At 43.8% G+C, this 18,883-nt stretch overlaps 1 protein-coding gene across 2 annotated transcripts in view; it reads right to left on the reverse strand.

Moving 5' to 3' along the window:
- Positions 1 to 429: 429 nt before the first annotated feature.
- DEUP1 (deuterosome assembly protein 1) overlaps positions 430 to 18,883 on the reverse strand; it is a 66,253-nt gene continuing 47,799 nt past the window's right edge. For both annotated transcript variants that reach the window (XM_081909844.1, XM_081909843.1), the window contains exons 12-13: positions 7,855 to 8,143; positions 430 to 859 (exon numbers count right to left, since the gene is read on the reverse strand). In XM_081909844.1, coding sequence (XP_081765970.1) covers positions 686 to 859; positions 7,855 to 8,143 — 463 coding nt within the window. In that variant the 3' untranslated portion in view covers positions 430 to 685. The remainder of the gene's footprint in view (positions 860 to 7,854; positions 8,144 to 18,883) is intronic.

Genomic DNA, 18,883 nt, shown 5'->3' on the forward strand with positions numbered 1-18,883 from the left:
AGTGATGTAGCAATGATGTATCAATGATGCTGTACGAACTGTATTCTGGGATATGGTGGGAAAGTTTTAAAAGTCTTTGTCACTGCCAGTGGTGTAGCGTGGGTTGTCAGCACCCGGGGCAAGGCAAGTAATTTCCGCCCCTAACCCGTGGATTTGCGCCCCCTAACCCTAACCCCCAGATGTTGCGCCCAGTGCGGCTGGCCCCCCCTGCACCCCCACGCTTCGCCACTGGTCACTGCATCCTCGGGGTTCAAATTTCCTCTTTGAACCTATTGCGGAATAAACTTTGGTCTACAGCTATTTGCTCTGGTTGGTGGCTGGAATCCTTCCTTTATTCCACAGGGACCCGCAGGCTCTGCCCGACGAGCCGGGTGACTGAACAGCCTCACACCTAGATTTTTCCGTAACAATATGGACATCTGGTATGCATTTAAAGGTTAAAAAGTTTTCATATTTAATTTCCAGGTTTCTTTTTTTTTTTTAGATCTCATACACTCTGCAATACACAATATTCCAAATTCATGTTGAAATGAAATCCACAGTCGAAGTATATACAAAATCTCACATTACAAACACTTCTTTGCATAAAGGCAATTCTTTTCCCCCTTTCCCCCTTTTATAAAGCAGCAGCTGATTATTTATTCCGGGACTGTCACTACATTTTAGACTTTCTTTTTTTCCAGGCTCATCTGTGCCTGCTTTGCTTGAAAGCGGTGTACTTCTTTATGGTGTTCTCCGACTGCCTTTGCAGCTCTTCAATGTGAGAGTTTAAAACCTGCTCAAAATCTCTCGCTCGCTTCTCCTCCTCCTGTAGGAACTTCTCTGTCACCGTTGCAGCAAATGGAGTCTCTGGGGAAGCCTGAACGACACAAAGAATTGGCACAATTAGGACGGGGTATAATTAGCCAGCTTTTCTTATTAGCTTTCACACTGACAATACTGCACTGGTGAAACAATCTCTCCTTCTTTTGCACATTCTGTTCCACAGAGTACTTAGCCCAGCCAGTGGTATTATATCCCGCTGGGATAAGTCCGTGTCTATATCGGGACGCCACTGCCATCAAATTGGAAGAAGAAAAACTACAATAACCATGCTGGGACGGATCCCTTATTTAAGGTTCCTTACTATAAAAGCGCATGAAAACCAGTATTTTAACATTACTGAAACTCTGCCTCATTTCACATCTTAAATTTTAAGTCTTGATTTTTGTGTTTTTTATTCCAAAGAGGTATTTATCCAATCTCTGCATTTGTCTTAAAACCATATGCATCACCATTTTTTTCATAAGCTAACTTAATGCGGCTTAGAGTATAAAGGGTCATGTACACGGATTAAACCACAGAGCCTAGGACTTGCCGATCAGAAGGTCGGCGGTTCAAATCCCTGCGACAGGGTGAGCTCCTGTTGCTTGGTCCCTGCTCCTGCCAACCTAGCAGTTCGAAAGCACACCAAAAAGTGCAAGTAGATAAATAGGTACCGCTCCGGCGGGAAGGTAAACGGCGTTTCCGTGCGCTGCTCTGGTTCGCCAGAATCAGTTTGGTCATGTTGGCTACATGACCCGGAAGTTGTACGCCGGCTCCCTCGGTCAATAAAGCGAGATGAGCACCGCAACCCCAGAGTCAGCCACAACTGGACCTAATGGTCAGCGGTCCCTTTACCTTTACCTTATAAAAACATGCCTATTAAAAAAATAATCCTATATCACAAAATAGCAAGCATGGAGGTACAGCACTAAAATAGCATAGCTAAGAGATCAATCAACTAAAATCCTCCTGGAACAACCATGTTTGGGCCAGATCCCGAAAAGAACGATGCGCTTGGGACAGATCAGTTTCCCAGGAGAGGGCGTTCCACAAAGCAGGCCATCGTCAAAAAGGCAGCAGGTGTATGCTGAATCTCATTTATCCAAGCGATCTGGAGCAAGGCCTCAGATTTTTGAAAGGCGTGTGTGGGGAGGAACATATCAAAAGAGGCAGCCCTTGGGGAAATTTAGGATTTTAAAGGTTAAAACCAACACTCTGAATTGAACCTGAGAAGTTTCTGAACAATTTTCAAGGGCAGATCCTCTCTCTCTCTGTGTGTGTGTGTGATTATGGCATGAACCAAAGTGGTGTGGTTGTGGCTTAGGCAGGAAGGGTTGTTGTAGCTAGTGTACCACCCAAAGCTTGAAAAGAAAAGCATACCTCTCACCACTGATGTCAGCTGCACATGCAGCCACATCAAGGAGGACTCCCAAAGCTGTGAACCTGATATTTTAGGAGCAGTGAAATCACATCCTAAAAAGCCAGGTTCGGCTAACCCTGTAAGTTAACCCACTAGCACTGGGAGTTTGTCCTCTCTCTGCTGCTGCTGCCGCCACTTGATCTCCTCAAGAGTAGGGGAACAAGCAGCAGAATCCAAGCCTCTGGTTTGGCAACTTCAGCCCATCTACACTCCGCTCTCCCAGCAGCGTAGACCCGGCAGCCTAAACCACATGGCGAGACCCTGAAGCCAGTACAGCCCAGAAAGGATTTTATTCAAAAGGAGGACATGTAAATAGAAAGAGGGGAGAGAAATAGCAAGGGCGGGGCTCCAAAGTGAAATGAAACATTATATTATAGGTCTAACTAACACTTCACTTGATCCAAACTAACATTGCTAAACACATGGTCACCTCTGGTCCTGGCAGCTTTCAGAAATCAGTTGCAGGTTAGACGGGATCAAGAGGGACAAGAACTGCCTGAAAGAGTAACCTTCTAAAGAGCCCCTGACCCAGGTGGGTCTTGACTGACACATGGCCATGCCCTGCCAATCATCTCTCAGGTCAAGATGGTCAGCTTGACACCTTTTTTTATAGGCTGGTGGTGAGGCAGACACCTCCTAGGAGCAGGAAAAGATGGCTGCCGAGAATGTAATTCACTGCCAGGTTTCTCTATCTCTTTGCTAGATAGAATTTAATTAGGCACTTGTCAGGGCCGTCTTAAGCATATCTGGCGCCGTGGTGCAAAGATCCCTCCTGCCCCCCCCCCCCAGTTTCCCAGAGTTGCTGACCTTTTTTAGGGAGGATGGCGCTGCCAGTGACGCACCCAGCTTTGAAGGCTGGAGGAGGCGGGCAGCTCCTCCAGCGGGGAAGAGGCGGAGGCTGTTAGCCACTTTGTGCCATGGTGGCCACAGCAGACGGAGGCTCCAGGCACTGTGCTGCATGGCGGAGGTGGGCGAGCTGATGCAGGGAGGCACTGCGTCCAGCCTCCGCCTCTTCCCTGGCACCCTCTAGAACTTGGTGCCCTGGCGCCCCGCGCCCCTATGGGTAAGATGGCCCTGGCACTTGTGTATTTAAGAAAGGACCTGTCTTCTTGGCCAAAGCATAATGGCGGACAAGAGACCAGACTTCCTTACAGGCTGCACACCTAACTCTGAGTCAGCATTTCCAGCTTGTCTGGATTAAGTTTCAATTTGTTCTGTCCCATCCAGTCCTTTGCGGCTGACAGACAGCATTTATTTTTTTTTTAAATATTTTTTATTGGTTTTTACACATAGTAAGAACAAACAAAACAGACAAACATAAACATTAAAAACAAACAACAAAAATTGACTTCCCCATGCCTTCCCTTCGCCACATCCTTGTTTTACCATTCTTTCGAGCAACTCATCGATCAGTCTTTAATCAGGTCCCTTTTGAGTTTTCTTAAAGTTTAAGATTTACAGCTGTAATTCTTTGTTTCCTACCCCTTAACATCTTATCAGTCCACAATTTTACAGTAGTTTTTTAAATATGTTTTAAATTTCCCCCAGTCCTCTTCCACTGTCTCTTTCCTCTGATCACGGATTCTGCCGGTCATCTCTGCCAGTCCCATATAATCCATCACCTTCGATTGCCATTCTTCCAGAGTAGGTAATTCTTGCATCTTCCAATACTTTGCCAACAGGATTCTTGCTGCTGTGGTTGCATACATAAAGAATGTCTTATCCTTCTTTGGTACCAATTGGCCGACCATGCCCAAGAGAAAAGCCTCCGGTTTCTTTACAAATGTCCACTTAAGGACTTTCTTAATTTCATTATAGATCATTTCCCAGTAGGCTTTAATCTTTGGGCAAGTCCACCAAAGATGATAAAAAGTACCTTCAGCCTCATTACATTTCCAACATTTGTTATTGGGCAGATGATAGATCTTTGCAAGTTTGACTGGGGTCATGTACCACCTATAGATCATTTTCATTATATTCTCTTTCAGGGCATTACATGCCGTAAATTTAACACCGGTGGTCCATAACTGTTCCCAGTCGTCAAACATAATGTCATGACCAACATCCTGTGCCCATTTAATCATAGCTGATTTCACTGTTTCATCCTGTGTGTTCCATTTCAGCAGCAAATTATACATTTTAGATAGATTTTTAGTATTGGATTCTAGCAATTCTGTTTCTAACTTTGACCTCTCCTTCTGAAAACCTAGTTTCCTGTCCTGCTTAAACATCTCATTTATCTGACGGTAGTGTAACCAATCTCGAACTTTATGCTTTAGCTTCTCAAAACTTTGCAGCTTCAGTTTTTCGCCATCATATTCTAAAATTTCACAATACTTAGGCCAATTAGAGTCCATGTTAATTTTTTTCACTGCTTTCGCTTCCATTGGTGACAACCACCTAGGGGTTTTACTTTCCAATAAATCCTTATATCTATTCCAAACATTGTACAATGCTTTCCTGACAATATGGTTTTTAAAGCTTTTATAAACCTTTACCTTGTCATACCACAGATATGCATGCCAACCAAAGCTATTGTCGTAGCCTTCCAAATCAAGAATGTCTGTGTCTTCAAGAAGTAGCCATTGCTTCAACCAGCAAAAAGCTGCTGATTCATAATAAAGTCTTAAGTCTGGCAGGGCGAAGCCCCCTCTATCTTTTGCATCAGTTAAAATCTTAAATTTTATTCTGGGCTTTTTGCCCTGCCAGACAAATTTAGATATATCTTTCTGCCACTTCTTGAAACAGTCCATTTTGTCTAGGATCTGCAACGTCTGAAATAAAAACAACATTCTTGGCAATACATTCATCTTGATAACAGCAATTCGGCCTAACAAGGAAAGTTTCAGCCTAGACCATATGTCTAGATCTTTTTTAACTTCTGTCCAGCATTTTTCATAGTTGTCTTTAAATAGATTCACATTTTTTGATGTCAGATTTACCCCCAGGTACTTAACCTTTTTTTCTATTTCCAACCCAGTTTCACTTTGAAACCTATCTTTCTCCTCTTTTGTTAGGTTTTTCCCCAGCACCTTTGTTTTCTGTTTGTTCAGTTTAAATCCTGCGACCTGGCCGAATATCTCCATTAGTTCTAAAACTCTTTTGGTACTAGCTTCTGGCTGTTGCAAAGTTAACACTAAGTCATCTGCAAATGCCCTTAACTTATATTGTTTGGATCCGACCTGTATTCCTTTTACCAGCTGGTCCTTCCTAATCATGTTTAATAAAACCTCCAGGACAGATATAAACAGTAAAGGGGATATAGGGCATCCCTGTCGTGTGCCTTTCTCTATTGGTATTTCATCCATTACCACATTGTTCACAATTAGTTTCGCTCTTTGTTCAGAATATATTGCACCTATACCGTTTTCAAACCCTTGGCCTACCCCCATCCCATGGAGATTCTTCTTCATAAATTTCCAAGAAATGTTGTCAAAGGCCTTCTCCGCGTCCACAAAGATCAAAACTGCCTTCCTATTAATGTCCACCTCTAGCATCTCCAAAATGTCTATAATGTTCCTCACATTTTCTGACATATGTCTCCCTGGGAGAAAGCCTGTTTGGTTCTTATGAATCTCCTCCACCAAGACTCTCTTAAATCTTTTTGCCAAAACGTCTGCAAAGATTTTATAATCCACGTTCAAGAGTGATATAGGGCGGTAGTTTTTAACTTGATGTTTCTCAGTCTCTGTCTTCGGTATAAGTGAGATGAATGCTTCTCTCCACGATTCGGGAGCCTTTTTCCCCTCTAGTATCTGATTGCATACTTCCTTCAATGGCTGTATTAGCCATTCTTTAAGATCTTTGTAGTATTTCGCAGTCAAACCATCTGGTCCTGGTGATTTCCCCAATTTCATATTCTGGATGGCACCCTCTATTTCTTGTTCTGTAATTTTTTCAGACAGACAGCATTTAAGGGATCCATTACCTCCCTGTGTTCAGAAGGAAATGACCGAGATGGGTATCATTTACACACGCAGCCAAATCTCTGAACAGCTGCTAAGAAGAAGAAATAAAAGAGAAGGGAATAAAAGAGAAAAACTCCAGAGGCCGCAAGCCAAAGGAAAGAGCAGTGAATTCCTAGTGCTACCTTCTGGGTCCTACCTCACAGGACTGAGCAGAGCCAACTCGAGATGGTGCTCCTAACAGCCACACCTGCCAAGGCATCCCAGAAATGCACCACAGTTAATGGTGACTAAACACCACCGAGATGGCCAGGAGAATCAACAGGATCACACTCCCTCTGTCCCAGCACAAGTCATGGACAAGGGTAACCAAAACAATTGCAGTCCAAAGCCAGAGAGAAAGAGTTCCTCATAATTGGTTTTACCCAGAAACCCAGAACTAAGATGTAAAAAACACACACACACACATACACACAATTTGCCAACAGGTAACAGTTCAAATCAGAGCGTTCCTATTATTATTTCCAATAAAAGCTACACTACACTTTACTTCAGTACCAAAGGAAGGAAGCCTTCTCTAAGGAAAGTGTTCATCACTGAGCTGTTTCCACAAAGCAAGGGTCAAGTAGACACAGGACGCCCCGCACTTCTTCAAGAATCTTGTTCATACCTTGTGTGCTGTTTTAAAGGTTTCGAAGTTAAGTGCTTGTTCACACACACACACACACACACACACACACTAATTGTTTTTTGATTGCAGCATCAAGCGATGCCCTATTACAGGTTAATCACCACACAAGATTTTTCATAGCACTTGACCCTTCTTCCAACAAAATACTTTTGTTGAAAGTGATCGGGAGACCAAGGGAAGCAAATATATTTGTGAGACTTGAAGCTGCTTCCATTTATAAGGCTGAATTCAACAAAATAGTTGCACAAGTAGGAGCCAGGCCAATAAGTCCCACTAGTGCAATGGGGCTTTCCTCTCCCCTCCTCTCCCCTGCCCACCCCCATAATTGGCTCAGGGTTCAAATTCAAGTGGCATCAGCATTACGAATGATGCGGTTTTTACAACTGAACATCATCATCGTTATCACCAGTAACACCAGTCCTGAGAGATCTGCACTGGCATTGGCTGGGGAGACTCAACCAGATGGGCGGGGTATAAATAATAAATAATAATAATAATAATAATAATTATTATTATTATTATTATTATTATTATTATACGTACTTCTGAGAAGCCCCAAACGAACAAGTCAAAACAGAAGCTGGCCATCGTGTGCAAGTCTACACTTTTTTAAAAAAAGATATCTGACTCTACCTAGCTCCTAACTGCTCCTAGCTGCAATTGGTCAAGCTACAGGGCGGGGCCAATTCATATTTCCTTTTCTTCTATCCATCTCCCGTGTAGTCGCAGTGGGCTTTAAGCTTTCCAACCAGGCCTTTACCATTGCATGCGTTTTTGCGAGGGCCCTTCTGAGCTGCCCATGCCATCTGCCTGAATCTAAGAGAATGAGGGATGCTTCCTTTGCACAAGCTGCCTGAGTCTGATTCATTCCCATCTCTACCCTGCTCCCTTCAAACTTTTCCTGAAGATCCTCAGGAGAGACTTTTCAGAGGACCAGAGGCGAGAAAGCTCAATCGCACAGCAACCTTCCGCTCGCCCAAGTTGTGGATGCAACCCAGTGTTCCTCTTACAAAACAAGATCTGGAGATTCTTACCATCCGGATTTCATCTGCAACATAGATTTGGCTCAGTAGCGTCTCACACTTGTTCTTTTCAGGGAGGCAGCTGCTGTAACGTGCTGGATACGCCTCTTGGGGTGATGGAGACCTGCCATCTGCTGTGGGTTCTCGGGTTCTGCTTGGTCTTTGAAGAGGTAACGTGCAGCTGCTCTCGACGCTGACAATGTCGCCTTGGCCCTGCCAGGAAGGAATCTGCGTCCTGTAGTGCCCGAAGTTTTCGTAAGCTGCAGGTTGCGGTGCCCATTCGCTTTCGTTCTGCGCAGGTCTAAAAGAGGAATTAAAAGGTTTACAGGCTGGTTTATTGCCAAGAAATATCTGCTGACATGATACAGTCTTTTACAAAATGTCCCATGGAACGTGGCTTTACAGGACTCAAAGCAAGGCTTCCTTTTGGGCTGGAGGGCAGAAGAAACATTCAACTTTGAAATTTGGCTTGACTTTTGCCAAATTTGTGTGGGATGTGAAACACAAGAGCAGTCAAGTACAACATTCCTAGAGTGAACATGTTTACACATGGGGAGACACATTTGTCCAGCCAGCAGGTAAACTTCCTGTTTCCTTCTGGGCTGGGACAGACTTCCTCTGCTTGTGACTAGAGGTGGGCGTGGCCTCACCTGTGCAGATAACGACAAAAGCACAGGGCAGGACAGCTATCTCGCTCTCTTTCACTACATGAATCAAAGAAGCAACGTCTGCTTAGCCAAAGACAGTCCCTTTGTCCTCTCTTGGCTCTCAGATGTCAAGGAAATAATGTTTGACATTTTACTGTGCTGCTAATTTTCTGTTGGAAGCCACCCAGAGTGGCTGGGGAAACCCATTCAGATGGGTGGGGAAGGAAGGAAGGAAGGAAGGAAGGAAGGAAGGAAGGAAGGAAGGAAGGAAGGAATAATTCAGTGGAGACACACTTTCTACTGCTTATTCTGAAGTTATTTCTAATCCGTTTCTGCCGGGTAAGTCATAGGGATCGATCTGTCAGTTTCTGTTCTCTCTGCTTTTCATTTTTTTTCAAACTTAAAATCAATTCTCCACATTCCTGCAGCAATTTGTGGATTTTTGAAGAGAAATCCTCATGAAAATTCTTCAGTATTTTATCCTAATAAACATATTTTTGTATTCAGTTTTGAATTGTGTACGCATTTTGAAGGCAATTTTTCCTAATGCCTTTTTTTGCATGTCATTTTCACTTATTCATTTTTTAATGCACATCCCCCCTCCCCATCGTAAACACTGTTTGGAGAGATGCATTGTAAAATTCAGATAAGTGCAAATTTCAAAGGATGGCTGTGCTTCGGTTCTTACACTGTTTAAGAGCATGCACATTTGATTTGGCTTTAAATGTGAACCAAATTCAATTTATTTCCCCTCCTTAGTGAGTGTTAGCCTTCAGTAATGCCTGCTGCAAATCTCCCACTGAGGCGTTCTTGGAGATTACACACTTCTGATTCTATACAGCTACAAACTGAAGGAAACAATTGTGAAGTTACTAGCATTGACTCAATTTTTATTTTTGCTTTCCACTGGGCAAATGTTACCAAGACGCATAAACATAAACAGCACAAAGACATTAGCATGGCATCTGGAAATTGCCAATTACCAACTCATTTCCCCCAAAAAACCTCACCACATGTTTTCTATTTTTACTATCTCAAAGATATCCTCTTACCCTTCATTCCTTGGCATAATTGCCATGGAAACAGAACAGCAAATTAAAATAGAAAAACATGGTTTATGTCCACAATAAAATAAAACATACCCTAGAGTCAAAATAAGCTAGCAACAATAGCTTGATTTGTCTGCTTCTGTTTGATAATATAACAGAGGCTTTTGGGAGAAAATATTGGTGCCTTTCCTGATTTACAAAAGCAGAACCTAGATACTAGGATTTCTGGCATATGTTTAAAACTGTGTATGAATTTTCATGTTGAGGCACCACAATTTGTAGATAAACTATATGGACTTGACATCCGCATTAAATCAATCCATATTCATATTTGCCTAGCGATCTCTGCTGTGGTTTTAACAATTAAGTCTGGATTGTGTGCTCTACCAACAACCCAGTTGTGGTATCTTATTCTCATCACAGCATGCTCCCAAAGTCAACCACTGAAACTTTGCGCAACTCACAATAGTCTATGGAATAACCAAGAGGTCCATAGCCCACATAGGAACTCCTTGTCCGTTCTGACAACCAGTTGTTAATTAATAATAATAATAATAATAATAATAATAATAATAATAATTTATTTATACCCCACCCATCTGGCTGAGTTTCCCCAGCCACTCTGGGTGGCTCCCAATCAAGTGTTAAAAACAATACAGCATTAAATATTAAAAACTTCCCTAAACAGGGCTGCCTCCAGATGTCTCTTAAAGATAGGATAGCTGCTTATTTCCTTCACATCTGATGGGAGGGTGTTCCATAGGGTGGGCGCCACTACCGAAAAGGCCCTCTGCCTGGTTCCCTGTAACCTCACTTCTCGCAATGAGGGAACCGCCAGAAGGCTCTCGGTGCTGGATCTCAGTGTCCGAGCTGAACGATGGGGATTAAGATTTTGCTACCCCCAGATCAGAGAACGGTGTTGCACGATCCTGGTAAGAGATATTAGCATATACATTTCTGTCTACCAATCAGCCTGGCCCTATTTTGCAAAGGAAAAGGAATTAGGAGTCCCTTGGGAGATGTTCGAGGTAGGGCAGTTTTGCTGCACAAATTCTGAGGACCAGTTGCAGGTGGGGTCATCCATGGGATGTTCAAGCAAAGGTAAAGGAATTCTGGTAATATTTCAGCTGGGGTTCGGCTTGGATTTGGAAGACAAGTAACCATTTGAATTGCTCTGACAAGTCCCATCAATGGGCAGAGAGGGTTTGTGCGAGAAAGGAATGAGTGCTAGGAATTCAAGCAACTTTGGAAGGCGAGAAATCACTGGAGTTCGACAGCAGCAGCAGATCTGTAGGGTAGCAAGGCTCAGATGGATTCTTGGGGGAAACTGCAAAGCCAATAACCCCCCCCCCCAAAAAAAATCAGCACTCTCTGGAAGTTTTTATGGGTTTAAAGCTAAAGGTACCCCTGCCCGTACGGGCCAGTCTTGACAGACTCTAGGGTTGTGTGCTCATCTCACTCTAGAGGCCGGGAGCCAGCGCTGTCCGCAGACACTTCCGGGTCACGTGGCCAGCGTGACGAAGCTGCTCCAGCGAACCGGCACCAGAGCAGCACACGGAACGCCGTTTACCTTCCCGCTAGAAAGCGGTACCTATTTATCTACTTGCACTTAATTGTGCTTTCAAACTGCTAGGTGGGCAGGAGCTGGGACCGAACGACGGGAGCTCACCCCGCCGTGGGTATTCGAACCGCCGACCATGTGATCGGCAAGTCTTAGGCGCTGAGGTTTTACCCACAGCGCCACCTGCGTCCCTCTTTTTATGGGTTTACAGGTCCTTCAACTGAGCCCGTGCCTCTGGTACATCTCAGACACAGGGCCTGTCCAATGAACATGGCCCCAGTACAAATTCTCAGGCATTACACATATTGACATATTTCTACATCCCAGAATTGCAGAGCCAGGTTACTTTTTCTTTTTACTCCTTCCCCTGTGAAATTTTGGTCCTCTGCCTTTAATTTTTAAAAAATCAGTGTGGTTTTTTCCTCACATGAGCATTTTTGCAAGCAGTTTCCCCTAGAATAATTAATTTTTATATGTTGCCTTTACCAATATATGCATTTTGATGCATACGTTCCCATAATATGCACAATTTTCTACATCTTATTTGGTTAGAGAACTACACTACAAAATTTAGGGAAAATGTGAATTTCAATGCACAGCTGTCTTTCAGTTTCCATATTGTTTTGGAAAGAGCAAATAGCTTTGCTGTAAAAGCCAAACTAGAATGAATTTCTCTTCTTCCTACCATTTAAAATATTTCATCTTATCCAAACTTCATACCTTCCTCTTTCGCTTTAAGTGAGCAATTCAGGATTATTTTTAAACTGTGTGTGTCAGTATTTATGAAACATTTAAGGTAATTCAGTGGGCGACTGGCTAAAAATGAACGAGCCAGAGATATATTTACAAATTATTTCTTTCTATTGAGCTCAGGATATTGTTATATATTGCACTGCTCTTTCATGGCGCGTATGAGTTTAATGTGATATTAATTTATTCAGTGCCATCTGAAATGCTGCAGCTTTTCATGTCGACTCAATGGGGAGCACTAAAAATCACAAAAAAGCATTGAAACACTTTTAATGAAACTTTAAAAAACTGAAACTGGCAGGAGAGAAAGAGATGATAGATGGCAGGTGTAGTTCAAGATGCTTATTAAAATAATCTCCTGCTGAGCAGTTTACATCTCACACTGCTTTCTCTGGCCCTCGCTTAATTTTCTTTTTTTTTATTAGACAGTATTAACATATTCTCTGTGGCTTGTAAAATGAAAAGCAAGGGGGAGAATCAAGATAATATATTACAAAAGGTTGTATCCAAAGTAGTGCTGAGAAGCAGGGCAGCGGGAGTTCTGTTGCAGTAGGGGAAATCCTTTTGCTGATGGACCGTCCCATCCAAAAGTGTATGTGGCTATGACACAAAAGGTTATGTCTATTTCCAAGATTTGGAAGCACCTGACTTAGCACCAAAGACCTCTTCTGAAATATCGTACATAGTTCTGGGCTGGACAACCTTAGATATATGGCTCTGAGAGCAGATCCAATATACAAGATGTTTTGGTGGGGAAAATATAGAAAAGAAAATTTCTGGATGCCAAGGTCCAAGTTTGGGACAACCCCAGTAGAGATTAAAAAAATACAAGATATGCAGCAAAGCAAAGCCTAGAAATACAGTAGTACCTCAGGTTATGTACGCTTCAGGTTACAGACTCTGCTAACCCAGAAATAGTACCTCGGGTTAAGAACTTTGCTTCAGGATGAGAACAGAAATTGGGCGGCAGCGGGAACCCCCATTAGCTAAAGTGGTGCTTCAGGTTAAGAACAGTTTCAGGTTAAGAATGGACCTCCAGAACGAATTAAGTTCTTAACCCGAGGTACCACTGTATAGGCTGTTAGACCTTTAAAATATGTGCCCCTCCAAGTGAGTTCCAAAAGATCCCCTTAAAAAGTTTCTTTCCAAAGTTTCTACCTTCTCCCAGCATAGGAAAAGACAACATGTTTTGCCAAGTTAAAAATGGGCTTACTTACAAACGCTTCAAAGGTCAGGTTCATGCGCTTCCGAAAAGTTGTGCAAGCAGTAGAACTTCGCTTAGTTACAAAATGGTGTAAGTTTCTAGATCATTGGTATAGGAACTCAAGAGAGTCAGGGAACAACCAGCTCAAAACTCTCCACATGCTGAGCATCTCAGGTAGACAATACAAAAGTAGGGTTGATTACAAGTGGCCTGGCAGGACAGCCTGCTCTATGGCATTAACCCCTTTATGCACTAACTAGACATGCTGGTTATATGAGGCTGGCTACCCCACAACATGAGACTAAGGAGATCGTAAAATATCTTTTCTTTCTCATCTTGCAATTCAATTTTAGAGAATCTGCAATAACGCATACAATATTCTTTTTGAGGCATTCTCTTAAGAAATACCCTTAATGAACTAAGAAAAAGCTTGAGCTTCAATAAGGTTAACAAATCCCAGACAAAGCTGATCTCCTTCATCCCAGGCTGGGACAAAGAACGCAACTTCCCCCAAAGAATCCCGAGAGCTGTAATTTATCCTGCACAGAGCTACAATTCCCAGCATCCTGAACAATCTATAGTTCCCAGGATTGTATGAGGAAAGTAATGCACTTAGGAAGTAAGAGAGGCTGAAATCTGTCCCATTCTTGTTCATCACTGCAGCCGACAATGGGCTAATCAGAACACAGAGAAGAAAAACTATAGAGGTAAAAAAATTTAGAGGAGCAACTATCCACATTTTATCAATAAGCCAAGACCTGCAACTGTGGTTCTAATGCCTGTAGTGCTGGTAGTTTTCCCCAATGGGTAGATGCTCCCTGCTTCTGCCATATACAAATGGAAAATTAGTACAGTCGTACCTTGGAAGTCGAACAGAATCCAACTTCAGAAACGGTTCAGAAACCAAGGTGTGGCTTCCAATCGGCTGCAGGAAGCTTCTGCAGCCAATCGGAAGCTGTGTAAGCTGCGTCAATCATTTGGGTTCCAAATAACGTTTGCAAACCGGAACAATCCCTTCTGGGTTTGCAGCGTTTGGGACCCAAAACGTTCGACTCGCAAGTCTTTCGAGATCCAAGGTACAGCTGTACTGTGGAAGAAGACAAAAAGGATTTTCCATTAAATGTTTTCAGAATCAGGAAAGCTTCCATGTGAGCCTTGTGCCAAATTCAGTAACAGTTAGAAATCATTGCTACACAGATAAATAAAAATAAATAAATTCCCACGCCAGACTTCTGAAGTTTACAATGGGCGAAGCTTGTTGCAACACCTTTGCAGAATGTAGAGGTAAGGCAAATTTTGAAGAAATCCTAGTAAGATGCCTAAAAGCAAGAAATAGCAGGTGTTCAAGACAAACAAAGGCAATTTAATAGGAATAAAACACACACGCCCATGTGTTTCATCAGGAGTTATCATAAAAGCTTCATAGCTCGGTTAATATATATGCCATTTTTTCACTCATCTACAAGTCTATGTCTAGACCTCAGCGGTGTGCTTCCATTATTAACTAGTTGCTGTACAGATTACGTTTCCAATTCTGATGGAGCCGTGAAACTGATAATAGCGTGTAGGGCAGTACTGATGCGATTGTCATGGGATTTACTCTGGGCGCTTCCAGTCTGTCACAGTTTCCGGGTGGGATTCAGTCACACATTGGCAGGTTCAGGTTGTGCAATTGTAGTTGGGATGCCTTGAATAGCCAAAAGATCAGTCCTTTTTTGTGATAAGGAAAGTGATGAAAAAATGCTCTGGAAAGGAGGAGATGCTCTGACACAGCGTCATCTAGCCTCCGCCAACAAATCAGACCCAAATTCTCATTAAGCAGCCAACATTGTCTAATCTCCCTGCAAATAAATCAGGATGAGTGCTTCATAAACATGGCTAGAGCAATTCCCCTGTGAGGGGGAAAAAGGTAGTAATAACTGGGCTTTTTTAGTTACAGGTAGGTAGCTGAGTTGGTCTGCCGTAGTCGAAACAAAATAGAAAAAATTCCTTCCAGTAGCACCTTTGTTGTTGTTTAGTCGTGTCCGACTCTTTGTGACCCCATGGACCAGAGCACACCAGGCACTCCTGTCCTCCACTGCCTCCTGCAGTTTGGTCAAACTCATGCTGGTAGCTTCGAGAACACTGTCCAACCATCTCGTCCTCTGTCGTCCCCTTCTCCTTGTGCCCTCCATCTTTCCCAACATCAGGGTCTTTTCCAGGGAGTCTTCTCTTCTCATGAGGTGGCCAAAGTACTGGAGCCTCAGCTTCACGGTCTTTCCTTCCAGTGAGCACTCAGGGCTAATTTCCTTAAGAATGGATAGGTTGGATCTTCTTGCAGTCCATGGGACTCTCAAGAGTCTCCTCCAGTACCATAATTCAAAAGCATAAATTCTTCAGCGATCAGCTTTCTTTATGGTCTAGTTCTCAATTCCATACATCACTACTGGGAAAACCATAGCTTTAACTATACATACCTTTGTTGGTAAGGTGATATCTCTGCTTTTTAAGATGCTGTCTAGGTTTGTCATTGCTTTTCTCCCAAGAAGCAGGCGTCTTTTAATTTCGCGGCTGCTGTCACCATCTGCAGTGATCATGGAGCCTTAGAGGCCAACTAAGTTTGTTATTGGTATGAGCTTTCGTGTTCATGCACACGTATCTGAAGAAGTGTGAATGCACACGAAAGCTTGTACCAATAACAAACTTAGTTGGTCTCTAAGGTACTACTAGAAGGATTTTTTTTTATTTTCTTTGGGCTTTTTTAGTTTTGAGAAAAAGCAAGAAAGAGGGGAGGAGACATGACAGAGGCATAATAAAAAAATATGCACCGTGTTAGAAAATGCTAGAATCTGGGGTCATCCAACGAAGCAAAAGGTTGGAGGATCCAGGACAGAGAAAAAGAAGCAGCTTGCCTTCATACAGTAAATAAACTACGGCATTGGCTATCACAAGATGCAGTGATGGCCACCAACTTAGATGGCTTGAAAATGAGATTAGGCAAATGCATGGAAGGCAAGGCTGTCTATGGCTATGGATCAAGATTGCCAGCCTCGGAGACAGTGCTGTTGTCATCCAACTGGCTTGGGAGAAAATGAGTTTGCCATTGGGGGTGAAGTCAAACTGTTGGAAGATTTCAGCGCCTGCTGTGGCTGTAGAGACCAATATGGGAGAGACGTGTTTGGTTGCAGCTGGGGCAGCTGGAGGTATCTGGCTGTGTTGCTGCAGATGCACCATGGTGTTTTTTTCTCTCTGCACTCCTCCCAGCAGTCATTCCGCCTCTGGTCACTGCTACGGATGCAGAACCTGTCTCCAGGCACCGCAGTCACCTGCAAAGGATTCCCATGGTTGATGTTGCCAGCCTTCATGTCACATTTGCAGGCATCTTGGAAACACCAGAATTGGTCTGGTGGCTGAAGCCAGCTCCCCGGCCATGGGGATCCTACCATCTTCCATTCTGTGGACCCGACCAAGCCAGTGTAGACGTCGCGGAGCCAGGAGTATGAACATGCTGGGAATGTGAGCACACCTTTGTTTGAGACTCTGTCCTGCCATGTGATGCCCAAAATCTTCCTGATGCGGCGCAAGCAGAAGGCATTGAGGTGTCACTCCTGGAGGTTGCAAGTTGCTGATGAGTCACTACAATAAAGCAGCATGCTCGATATGCAAGCTTGGTAGACCTTCATCTTGGTGCTGGACGTCAGAGACAGTATGTTTCTGTTTAACAGCAGTTGTATTCAGTTTAACAACTGGGAGAGGGCAATTGTGCTCACGTGCTGCTTGTGAGTGTGCTGGTCCCGGGGGATTACCGTGCGGCATGGTCCGAGTCCAGTCCAAGGTCGAAGGTGTGGTATGGAGGCTGTCCATCAAGGCTGAAGCAGGGTCCAAAGCAAGGAGTCGGGTGTGGTCAGGAGCTCTGGCAGAAGAGCAGGACAGGATGCCGGCAGGAACAGGTTACCAACGATGTTGCTCCCGCAACCTGGGACTAGGCTGGCTGGCTTTTATCTGCCCTGAGGCATAGGGCGGTCCCGGTCCACAGGTGACTCACCTCTCCTGGCCTGGAGGCGAGCACTCCTCCTGCGGGAACTTAGTTCCCTCCGCCTCTCTGCCCTGAGCCTCTGCAGCTCAGGAGAGGCTGGAGGGTTACTGGACCCAGAGGCAACCTCAGCTTCCTCTGAGAAGGCTGAGAGTGGAGCACCTGCAGGCAATGGGTCCTCAATTACCTCCTGAGCCAGAGTGGATTCAGCTTGTGTCTGCTCCTGAGGATCCGGCACAGGTGAGGGCCCTTCAGATTCAAGCCCCAGCCCCGGCTCAGCTGGTCCTGGAGGCGGGGACTCCTGTGCAGGCTGGGATTCCTCAGGTTCAGCCTCTGAATCCGATTCCCAGGCCATCACAGTGAGCTTCCTACCGGCAGGTGCTTGGTCACTTTGTGACCAGAATCATGGTCTAGAGGTGGGTCCTTGTTCTGATCCAGCTGGGCTCTTCTTGTGTTTTCATGTCACCCTTTTTCTGCCTTGAAAGAAACCCATTAACGGAGAGCCGTTCAAGAGGGGCAAGGCCCCCGTTTCTCCTTGGCAGAGGTCTAGAGCTGAGCAATCCCATCAAAGATGCATTTTCTTTCAGGTCATGTAACCCATTACGATCGCATTATAATTGTCCCCCGACTGTTGTGGAATGTCCTGCTCCCTTGGTTAACGTATGAAGGATAGCAGTGTGCTCAGCTTCCCTGGCTTGCTCCCTGCTATAATGGATATAATTGCAAATGCACCGTCAGACAGAGCCTCCCAATAAACTACAGTGTCCTGAAGTGTCATTAGAGAAGAGCAAATGGGGTCAAGCTCACTTTCAATATGCTGCCATCTCCAAAGCAGCGGGGATGAGGGAGGGATGGAAAACAGCCGCATAAACCATGAGGCTCTCGGACAGTCATTATAACACCTCACTGTAACAGGCATTCTACAGATTGTGGAGGGACTCCCTTTTCCTCCTGAGATGTCCTATCCCTTGGTGAAAGAATTGTTTCCCATCTCTCCGTTTCCATTTCCAAAGAAGAACTGCACGAGGCGGCAGGGCACAAAAGTATTTTTGCATGTTGAAATCTTTTATTAAAGTTTTTCATGATTAGAGAATAGAGAATGAGCAGGAAGAAGAAAGGAAATTGAGAAGACAAAGGAAAGGGAAAAAGAATAAAGTAAAATAAAAAAGACTTCTGATTTTCCATTTCATAAGAAAAAGGCATTTAAGACATTCAGTCCACAATGACATAATAATAATAATAATAATAATAATAATAATAATAATAATAATAATTTATTTATACCCCGCCCATCTGGCTGAGTTTCCCCAGCCACTCTGGGCGGCTTCCAATCAAGTGTTAAAAACAATACAGCGTTAAATATTAAAAATTTCCCTAAACAGGGCTGCCTTCAGATGTCTCTTAAAGATAGGATAGCTGCTTATTTCCTTGACATCTGATGGGAGGGTGTTCCATAGGGTGGGCGCCACTACCGAAAAGGCCCTCTGCCTGGTTCCCTGTAACCTCACTTCTCGCAATGAGGGAACCACCAGAAGGCAATATTTCCTTTAAATCAAAGCATCTCAAAATCATTAATTTCCTTTTCCCATGAAAAGTCCAAGAGGACTTTCCAAATTATTATTACTAACAGTAAATGTCAACTGAGCTTCTTCTTTAATATCAACTTGACCTCTGGTAATTCCCACCACCATGCCTCCATACTGAGTGACAACAGTAAATTCTTCCCCTTGTACCCGTGTTAGCGTCTCTCCGCTGTGATCGCATATTGAAACAACATTCCTTAATTGGAGAGCACAAAAATATTCAGTACAAAACCCT

This window comes from Podarcis melisellensis (assembly GCF_964234715.1).
Source record: "Podarcis melisellensis genome assembly, chromosome: 4".
Classification (NCBI taxonomy): domain Eukaryota; kingdom Metazoa; phylum Chordata; class Lepidosauria; order Squamata; family Lacertidae; genus Podarcis; species Podarcis melisellensis.